Source organism: Thamnophis sirtalis, unplaced genomic scaffold (assembly GCF_051295495.1).
Source record: "Thamnophis sirtalis isolate CommonGarterSnake01/CBP01778 unplaced genomic scaffold, rThaSir2_p1.2 scaffold_14, whole genome shotgun sequence".
NCBI classification, from domain to species: Eukaryota; Metazoa; Chordata; class Lepidosauria; order Squamata; family Natricidae; genus Thamnophis; species Thamnophis sirtalis.
The window spans coordinates 10481179-10491570 of NW_028261394.1; the positions used below are offsets into that span (position 1 = coordinate 10481179).

Genomic DNA, 10392 nt, shown 5'->3' on the forward strand with positions numbered 1-10392 from the left:
GACAGAAAACGGGCAACAAAGTTGTGTTGCTTGTAATTTACTTATTCATATATCAAAAGTAGTTGAATTTCTTTTTTTTTTCCTGTTATGGAGCCTATCAAGTTATTGCAAAACCCAATTTGGAAAAAAAAAACCTGTTTCCAAGTGATATGTCGGCATGATGAGAAAAATAGCAGGGCAACATCCATATTCCCCACCCAACTCCAGAGCGAGTAGAAAATTTAAAAAAAATACATACTTTATAAAGGCGTGAGGAAAGGAAAGATTAATCAACTTACTGGAATAGTTGAGTCCTAAAGGCTTAAATATATTTAAGGGAGTAGGATTGATGCCGCTCTGTGATTCAGAACATAATTGGATATTCCCTATCTTCCTTAATTCATTTTCCTAAATGTTAGGGTAATTTCTCCATAAAATCAAACTTGACTGGGCGATTGAATGAAGGAAGTCTATGCGGATTTTGTGGAAGCAATATACAAAGTTGTATTGTGTGTCACCTTCTCAATTGTTTTAACTTCCCCGTCTGATCTACAACTCTGCTGGACTACCAAGAAACCACTAAAAACAAAGTCTGATCTCATAGGTGTGTTTGAGACCCGCCACTTGCCACAGAACCTTTGTGATGACTTCTTATAAGTCCGAACACATTGAAGATTTAAGTTTGTACTGTTCTCCAGAAAGGAGAAAAGTTTGTTGGAGAAAAAGTGTCTTGGCGTTGTGGTACGCTGGCGGCCTGCGGAGCTGGCAGCAGAGTCGGACAGTGAGGAGGTTGGGGAGGAGCATGGGCCAGTCTTGGAGTCTGGGGAAGGCTCGGCTGAGGGCTCTGCGTCGGAGGCAGAGAGGGGGCCAGGGCCATCTGGTAGTTACGTGCTGCCTCCGGAGTCTGACATCAGCGAGGCAGAAGGACAGTGGGAGCCTGTGCCCAGTGTGTGCATAGTTAAGACAAAAAGGATGACTCGGGAGTAAGGCTTGGAGATGATTGGCCCCTCCCATAAGACGCAAAAGAGGAGCAAACAGACGTGAGCCTTTGCAGGAAGCAATTAGTTCATCTGGTCGGTTCAAGCTTTGAAAAGTCCTGTTTGAGACTGCTGCGTTCGGCCTTGCAAAACTAATTAGCAATTAGGTCTCTGGCAGCGTTTCAAGGGAGAAAAAGGTGGGCGCTTATCAACATTCCCCTGAAAGACTGTGGCAACTCGAGCAGACCTCTGTCGGACTCTTCATAGACTGTTTGTGACTCATTAGGGGCTGTGAATGACCATAATTCACAGCCGTTTAAATAAAAGAGGGTTTGGGGGATTAAGATTGTGATTTATGCTTTCTCAGGAGGCCTAGGTCAGAACACTTGGAAAGCAAGAAGATCAAACCCCTAACAGTCAACAAAATGGTCTTCTTGAATATCCCGTAGATCAAGTCCTACTACTTCCGCTGGGCTAAGGCAAGTGATATTGTTGTAGGTGTATTCGGGTGCTTCTCCTTCCGTGATGGACTGCGTGTACCTCAGAACCACACCGGGCTGCTGCAGAGCAAAGTCTCGGAGGCCCTTGAGCGAGCAATTGCACGCCCATTTGTTCCCTTCTAGCCACAGCTGAACCAGGATAGGTGAGGGGCCGAGCCAATCCATCGAGAAGGTTCTCAGAGAGTTGTTCCTGATGTTCAGGTAGGTCAGCTTCGAGAAGGGTGCAAAGACACCGCTGTCCAACGTCTCCAAGAAGTTGTTGGAGAGATCAAGCCAGGAGAGACGCAACAACGGGGCGAAGGCTTCAGGAGAGACCTCCACCAGCCGATTGGAGGAAAGAAGGAGGTACTCCAGGTTCCGGAGGCCGGCAAACTGATTTGGGGAGAGGCTCCTCAGGCGGTTGTGCTTGAGATCTAGATCAATGAGCTCGTGCAAATCTTTCAAGCTGTGATCTTCGATGACCGAGATGGCGTTGGATTGCAGGAAGAGTCTTCGCAGGCTGGAGAGATCCGAAAACATGTGCGGTCTGATCCTGGCGAGGCAACAGTTTTCCAGGTGGAGGCTGTGGAGTTGGCTAAGACCCCTGAAAGTGAAATCGGGAAAAGTGGCAAGACAATTCCCGGATAGATTCATCACCGCGACATTGGAAAGTCCAAGGAAAGCCCCTGGCCTGATCTCCTGGATCTGGTTGTCGTTTAGAGTAAGGACTTCCAGCTGGCCCAATTTATCGAAGCTCTTTTCGAGCAAGGTGCGAATCTTATTGCTGCCTAGCTGCAATTCTTCCAGGAACTGCAGGTCTTTGAAAGTCCTAGGGCTTAAACTGGTGATGGCGTTGCTGGAGAGGCGCAAGACGTGAAGGCTCGAAAGACCCACGAACGTGTCTTCGAAAAGCATGGCGAGACGGTTGTGGGAGAGATCCAACCATCTCAGAGATTTCATGCCCACAAAAGCCCGCGGAGCAATGGCGTTGATTTGGTTGTGGTTCAGGTAAAGCTTCAGCAGCTTCTGAAGCTTCGTGAAGATGTTCCCTTTGATGCCCTTGAGGGAATTCCAGCTCAGGTCCAGTTCTCGCAACTCGCTGAGGCTGTAGAACAACTGGTGTTGGAGATACGTCAGCTTGTTCCCAGCCAGAACCATCTCCCTTAAATTGGGCAGGTCATGGAAGACTTTGTCTGGCAGGACCACCAGGGAATTCCACCCCAGGTTCAAGTACCAGAGGTTGGAAAGCCCAGCAAACACCCCTTCTTCGATCTTGTTGAACTGGTTGTTGTTGAGACGTAAGGAGGCCAGGTTCTGAAGGTGGAGAAAGATATTGGGTGCTAGCGACTTCAGCCGATTACGTTCCAGGAGCAAAGAGTACAGCCCTTCCAAACCATGGAAGGCATGTTGTTCAATCCCCGATAATTGACTGCCCTGAAGGTTAAGGAATTCCAGGATGGAGAGGTTCCTGAAAGCAAGCGCTTGCAAGGTTGTGAAGTTGTTCCCATCCAGCCACAGCATCCTTGTGCTTCGGGGCACGTCTTCCGGCAAGGCGGTGAGGTTCCGTGAGCTACAGTAGACGCTCAGGTCATCGATGCAGTCGTCAAAGCTACAGGCGCAGAGGTTGGGGCATTTCTGACTGTCAGGACTCACACATTCTTTGAGCATTCTCGCTTCGGGATGCAGAGACATCACCACCAATGCCCATATCAGCGTCGGCATGGACGAGACTCCTGTTGGATGGAAAATTAAAAGAAGAAGGAAAAAAAATAAGGAAGCTAACAAAACTGGGACAAACAAGTTAGCAGATGTAGAAGAGTGTGAAGAATTTTTAGTGCATCTCAAGGAACAGCGTGGTTGTAGGGAGGAAACTATCAGATCAGTAGCGTGAGGACCACATCTCAAAAAGAAGCCATGGGTTCTTTTGAGGAATCCCTAGCTCTGGCTTTCCCTGCCACCATCTCCAACTTCACAAGCAATATTCAGAAAAAGAGAAGAATGGAGCACTCAGACCAGGAAATGGAAGAGAAGAGGGTAAAAGAGAGCTCAATTGAAGAACAAGAAGAAAATATTGGGAAGGGGGGTAAGAAGGAACTGAAAACGAAAAAAACAGCTAGATGATTTCACTGGGGTAAAATAGAACAGATGAATTATGAAATGATCATTTGGTTTAACTCTGAAGGGGCAATTAGTGCTGTTGTTTATGCATTAAGAAGAAAATAAGTTTAAGATGGAAAATATGGAGAGAGAATAATGGGATTGAAATTGGAAGCAGAATGATGATGTAAAATGGATTATGTACATGAGAGGATGTAAAAGAAAAATCCATTTTGTTAAAAATTGTAATAAAAAATAAAAACCTTGTTTTCAAGGGAAAAAAAAGAAAAAGAGAAGAATGAACAGTCTTTTTGGTCTGTCCTCTCTTGCTTGAATAAGGTTGTGAACAGGGGACCCAAGGAGAAGGTAAGGGAAACGAGGAAGCACCCCAAAATCACAGCAGCTCAGCTCTCCCTTAAGAGCAGTCCAGTCGATCACTAGGGCTCAATAATCGCTCTGTCCTAGGGAATCTAGCACAGGGGTGTCAAACTTGATTTCATTGAGGGCCCCATCAGGGTTGTGTTTGACCTGGGGGGATTAGAGGAGCCAGGGGGCGTGGCCAGCTTGACGTCACTTGTCTCGGGGCCACCTGTGGTGGCCAAGTGCTAAGGCAGGAGTTCCTTCAGACCCTCACTCACTCTCATCATCTTTCCTTCCTTCCTTCTTTTTTTCCCTTCCCTCTTCATTCTTCCTTCTTCCTTCCCCTCTTTCCTTATTTTTCCTTCCTTGCTCTCTTCCCATCCTTTTTCTTTGTCTATCCTCTTTCCCTTTCTTCGGTCCTGTCCCTTTCTTGCGTGCTCAAATGCAAAAGGGGGAAACATTAGTTTTTAGTTTGTTTTGACAGCCCTCTCCCAGTGAAAATAGAGCTGGGGGGAGCATGCACATCCCCTCCCCAGGCCCCGATTTCAGCTGCGACAGCCTCCTGCTCTGCTTTGCTCTGCCAGCAAAAATGTAGCTTGAGCCCCAAGCTCTGGCAGAGACACCATGAGCCAGTCCTTTGCTGTTTCCAGGGTGGTCCCGTGGGCCAGATCTAAGCATCCTGCGGTCTGGATCCGGCTCATGTACATTGAGTTTGACACCTCTGATCTAGCACAATGGTCTACACAGTCCATCTTCCCTTCAAATCTCAGGGAAGAGAAAGAGGTGGATGTTCCATCAAGTGATAGCCTCAGGAAGACTGTCTTACATGAGGTTCATACCCTCACCCTCTTTACACATAGGATATACACACAGTGTGCATCCTATGTTCAATTCTCAGTAGACCATTTGAGCCCCGATGGAATTACGTCTGGCTGCCCACGTCTGATGAACCCCAAAGAGAATGAAGTTAACGGCATGATGTCTTCTGGTGCTCAGTGTAACAGGAAACAAAACAACAACAGGAGACTCATAACAGCAATGTTTCCCCCTAAATATTATTATTTGCAGGGAAGCTGCTTTTCTAGAAGGGAGCAGTGAGATTTTGCACATTTCATATGATTGTTTAAAATGTACAGCCAATAAGAAATATTGAGGGTCACCCCCACTCATTCCTCCAAAGTGATCTAGGACAGGGGTCAGCAAACTGCGGCTCTGGAGCCGCATGTGGCTCTTTCCTCCCTCTGCTGCGGCTCCGTCACCGGTCGGCACCACAATTTTGAAAGGAGCTTCCGGTGGGGGGGAGGGGGGAAAAGAAGCACAGTGCGCCAGGAGAAGACTCTATGGCAAGAGGAGGGTTTTCCAGTTGTCTCCACAATTGATAGAGCTTTCAGTTATGACAAGTAGAGGAAAAAGTACGCCGTGCTAGGAGGAGACTCTATGGTGGGGGAACTAAACTTCTGGTCAGCTCCAGAATTGAACAGGGGGCTTCCGGTTAGGACTTTGGTGGCCCCCGGTGTTTTCTTTTCTGTGGGAAACGGATCCAAATGGCTTTTGGAGTTTTTAAGTTTGCCAACCCCTGTTCTAGGAAAAGAACTTGTAAATAAAACCTTACTTGGCATTTCCTGCTATTAAAGGTAAAGGTAAAGATTCCCCCTCGCACATCTGTCCTAGTCGTTCCCATCTCTAGGGGGCGGTGCTCATCTCCATTTCAAAGCCGAAGAGCCAGCACTGTCAAAGGATGTCTCCGTGGTCATGGGGCCGGCATGACTAAATGCCAAAGGCGCATGGAACACTGTTACCTTCCCACCAAAAGTGGTCCCCTATTTTCCTACTTGCATTTTTTACGTGCTTTCGAACTGCTAGGTTGGCAGAAGCTGGGACAAGTAACAGGAGCTCACTCTGTTACGCAGCGCTAGGGATTCGAATCGCTGAACTGCCGACCTTTCTGATCGACAAGCTCAGCATCTTAGCCACTGAGCCACCGCATCCCTGCTTCTTGCTATTGCTATTATTTAAAATGAATCCCTGTGTATTATTGTATTATTTTTTAATACTGTTACATTAAAAAAAACTACAATTTAAGGAAAAGAAAGAAATGGAATATTGTTTGACTTGGGACTTATTTTATCGATGGCTAGCTGACAAAAACAGGAGCTAGAAACAGGGAAATCTATGGAAGGATCAGAGATTCAAGGAAGATGTGTTAAATTGGTTAAACAAATAGTATGACTATTATTGGTATTAAGATATATTGATTTAGTTATATAGATATGATATAGATATAGATGGAGATATAGAGATATAGAGATAGATAGATAGATAGATAGATAGATAGATAGATAGATAGATAGATAGATAGATAGATAGATAGATAGATAAATGATAGATAGATATAGATATAGCTATATAGATATAGATAGATAGCTATAGCTATAGATATAGATATATAGATATATAGATAGATAGATAGATAGATAGATAGATAGATAGATAGATAGATAGATAGATATAGATATAGATATAGATATATAGCTATAGATATATAGCTATAGCTATAGCTATATTGCTATATAGCTATATAGCTATATAGCTATATAGATATATAGATATATAGATATATAGATATATAGATATACATATAGATATATAGATGCAATGAATATCGCTGTAAACATTTGGAATATTACTTCCTAAAATGAGTTGTACCCAGTCAAAAACACTGTTCAATTGAAGTTAGAATTTTTATATGCTATAAAATAAAATAAAAACTTATTACAAAAATAAAAAACTACTACTGAAGGCTGGAAAGTCAAGAAAAGTATTGAACCTCTTTTTTTTTTTTAAGGGACACAATATGAGAAACGAACTAAAAGTTCTAAATTTGAAAAGAAAAGAAAGGCAGCGTAACAGACAGAAAGGACATCAGCAGCTTCTGTGCGAGGCATCTTTACGAAAGCCTGGAATTAAATCCCACCTCTCTTTTCTCGCTCCTTCGCACACGCAAGGGCTCTCGTCTAAATATGTCACTACACCCATGTTATTTGTCTGAAAGTTATCAGTGGGACGGGGCGAAAAGAGACTTTTAACCCGAATGCATAAGGATAGTTTAAGGATAGTTTAAGGTCAAGGCAGGGACGTGGTGTCTCAGGGGCTAAAACGCTGAGCTTGTCGATCAGAAAGTTCGGCGGCAAAGAGTATTAACTACAATAATTATCACTATTAAAAAAACTAAATAAAATACATACAATCAAATGTTAATTAATACTGGGAAAATGTTATGATATATGATATAATTAAATATTATGGATGTTCAGCTAAAATAGGACATGAGGATTTGATGATAATAGAGGATTTTACAAATAAGTAAATGAATTGTCAGCATGTGTTATGGATTAACTCTTTGGCATAGTTAAGGATGAAGGATGTTTAAATAACCATAGGTAATTAAAACTGGAGGTATAATGATGTTGATATGGTAAATATTCGAGTTAAGATATTTGAATTAATAGGAGTTAATGGAAGAGAAGCACCAAAGCATGTTGTAACCAGTTGATATACTTCTTTTTTTTTAATAATAGACACCTGTGTTTTGTTTTGTTTTCCTGCCTTGTCTCTTGTCGTTTTTGTCTTTTTTTGTATTATTTTTATTTTTTTATTTTTTATTTTTATTTGCCCTTTTTTTTTGGATTTTTTCTTTTCCCACCGGTGTGGGCAGGTATTGTTCAAGATTATTACTTTTATTAATATTTCTAAATAATAATTACAGTTAAATGAAAATGGATATATAATAATGCTTGAGTTAATATGAGTTATGTTGGTTGACTGTGGAGGAGATGTACCAAAACTTATCTGTAATTGATTGACACATTTTCTACAGATGTAAAGAAAGATGCTGTACCTGTTTTAAATTAAAATTAAAAAACATTTATTAAAAAAAAAAAAAGTTCGGCGGTTCGAATCCCTAGTGCTGCCTAATGGAGTGAGCCCCCGCGACCTGTCCCAGCTTCTGCCAACTGAGCAGTTCAAAAGCACGTATAAAATGCACGTAGAAAAATAGGGACCACCTTTGGTGGGAAGGGAACAGCGTTCCGTGCACTTCGGCATTGAGTCATGCCAGCCACATGACCACGAAGACATCTTCGGACAGCGCTGGCTCTTCAGCTTTGAAACGGAGATGAGCACCGCCCCCTAGAGTGGGGAACGACTAGCACATATGTGTGAGGGGAACCTTTACGTTTACCAAAGGCCAAGGTAGATTTGGTACAAAAGACTGCAGTGATTGGATGGTCTTCCTGTACCACTGAATGTACTTAGAAAACAGTAGAGCCTTGGTATTTCTTTTTACGGAGAAGCAGTTTGGTGTAGTGGTTAAGGCACTTAAGGTGGCAAACCGTGAGTCCTAGTCCTTCCTTAGGCCCAAAGTTAGCTGGGTAACCTTGGGTGACCCCCCCCCCTTTGCCCTGGGAAGAAGGAGGCGAGGGCAAAACCACTTCCAGAGGGAAAAAAGGCCAAGAAAACTAGAACTCATCAGAATTGAAATAATGGATGCAATCTAATGCATTTAAAACTGAGTTAAAATCACCAATAAATGGTTTTTTTTCAGACTGTATTGAATAGACGTTACATTTTTACCAGCCGGTAAAGAAGCGGGTTTAGTTATTTATTTGACTTAGATGCTGCCTGAACCCAAATAAACTCTGGGTTGACTTCTAAGATAAAAAAACTAACAAATATACATATTTTTTTCATTTTTTAAAAAGTTAAACTGTTTCATGCATGCCGTATAACAGGCTAAGCCAATCACTTTGACTGAGTATGTTTGTGTCCTGTGGCTGTATCATCATCCAAATCTGAAAAGACCATCATTTGGAAAATAAATTTTAAATCCACAGCTATAGATCCCAGCATCTTTAAGCCCAGAATAGAATCACCTTCCCTTGCCTTCCATACAAAGAGCAAGAAGTAATGGGTGCAAACTAATGCATTTACAAGTTTTTAAAGAGGGAGTTTTTCAGACTTAACCAAATACCACCTATTTAACTCAAGGCAGCCTGCAAACACATCCTCCAAAGTTGGCCAACACTAGGAAATCTACATTTTGGGAAATAATAATCGGAAGCTCCAGTTTTGTAGTTTTTTCCCCCCTCTTATGTGCTTAAGGAACAGAAGTGCTATGCAGCTCATAGTAATTATTTTCCATAGATTATTACGAGAGCCAGGTGAGACAAACCAGTAGCCAAGGTTTTTATGTGTCCTGTTAGCACCCCAAGAATTAAGGAAAGCACTGTGGTCGTTGTGAAGGTTTTCTATGAAAATGATTTTAACATTTCTTTAGGCAAGAGAATGGCTGTACATTCTGAGAATCTCTAAAACTAGTATTTTAATTCCCTGCAGGTCAACATAGCATGAGGATGTAAGAAGCATATTTGTTTTGAGTTCTGTTGCTTGCCTTCCCGGTTTCCTTTTGGTCAAATCACCCCTCATGAAGTTGAGCAAAATCAAACAGCTTCCTCCGTCCCTATCATATACGTATACCTGTTCAGTTTTGCTCTAACATGACATTCCCCTTCTCTTACCTGTTGCTCCTGCCCACTGCTACAAAACTTTAAGCACTTTTGCAAATCTTTAAAAAGAGACGCAGGATAAAAGGGGACACATTTGCAAGATTCCCCCCCCCCCTTTTTCCCTACACCGCTGATCTTTTTCACTGGCAATGCACAGCAGAAGGTTAAAGCCAGGATCCTCCGCAAAACGAATCCCACTAACCAAAAAGTTGTACGAATGTAGTGCTGCAGCCCAAATCTTGGAAGGCTTTACCTTAGATACCCGTAGTGGGGAAAGAAGGAAAACCGCAGGAACACGAACAAGCAGATCCTGCAAAAGTCTATTTTCCTCTCCCCCCCACCCCACAACAGCCCTTTTTCTGTGGCAGAGTTGGTGAGACTGGCCATGCCGAAGGAAAACCAAAACACGAAATCACATTTTTTTTTAAAGAAGGAAAAAAACAAAACCCAGTTCCTCCCTACCTTTGCTCATTCTGGTTGCTCTCGGGCTGAAGTGTGAAAAGTCAACGGTTTGCGAGCAACTTCAGGTAATGCTTGTCCTCTGGGTTTCTACAAATAGAGCAGTTCAACAGCTACCACCCTGTGGATTGTCCAGCTGTGTGTGTGTGTGAGAGAGAGAGAGGGGTTGCTTTTTTAACCCATCATTTACTGGCACGGAGCACTGAGTGCCTTTAGAAGAGCAACATGGGCAACGCTTATCTCCTGGGAAGGCATAATGGTTGAAGGGCGTCCTTCTCTCGGGGATCTCCCCAAATCATCTCGTTGGCTCCTGTAAAACTCTAAACTCCCCTTTAAAGTTAAAACTCCCCTTTAAAAAACTCTATAAATGCATTAGATTAAAAAAAAAACCTAGATCTTTCAATGAATCCAGCTTCACATAGTTCTGGCCTGCTGGGACAGCTAAGTTGAGGTTTAGTGTCATTGCACCTCGTACAA

The 10392-nt window shown here is 42.8% G+C and overlaps 1 protein-coding gene across 1 annotated transcript; it reads right to left on the reverse strand.

Annotated features, from left to right (window-relative positions):
- Positions 1-286: 286 nt before the first annotated feature.
- IGFALS (insulin like growth factor binding protein acid labile subunit) lies at positions 287-10021 on the reverse strand. Its single transcript, XM_087728748.1, has 2 exons — positions 9919-10021; positions 287-3168 (listed from the first exon to the last, which is right to left on the reverse strand). Exons 1-2 carry the CDS (start codon positions 9926-9928, stop codon positions 1367-1369), a joined length of 1812 nt encoding a protein of 603 aa, XP_087584874.1. The 5' UTR covers positions 9929-10021; the 3' UTR covers positions 287-1366.
- Between the last annotated feature and the right edge of the window lie 371 nt (positions 10022-10392).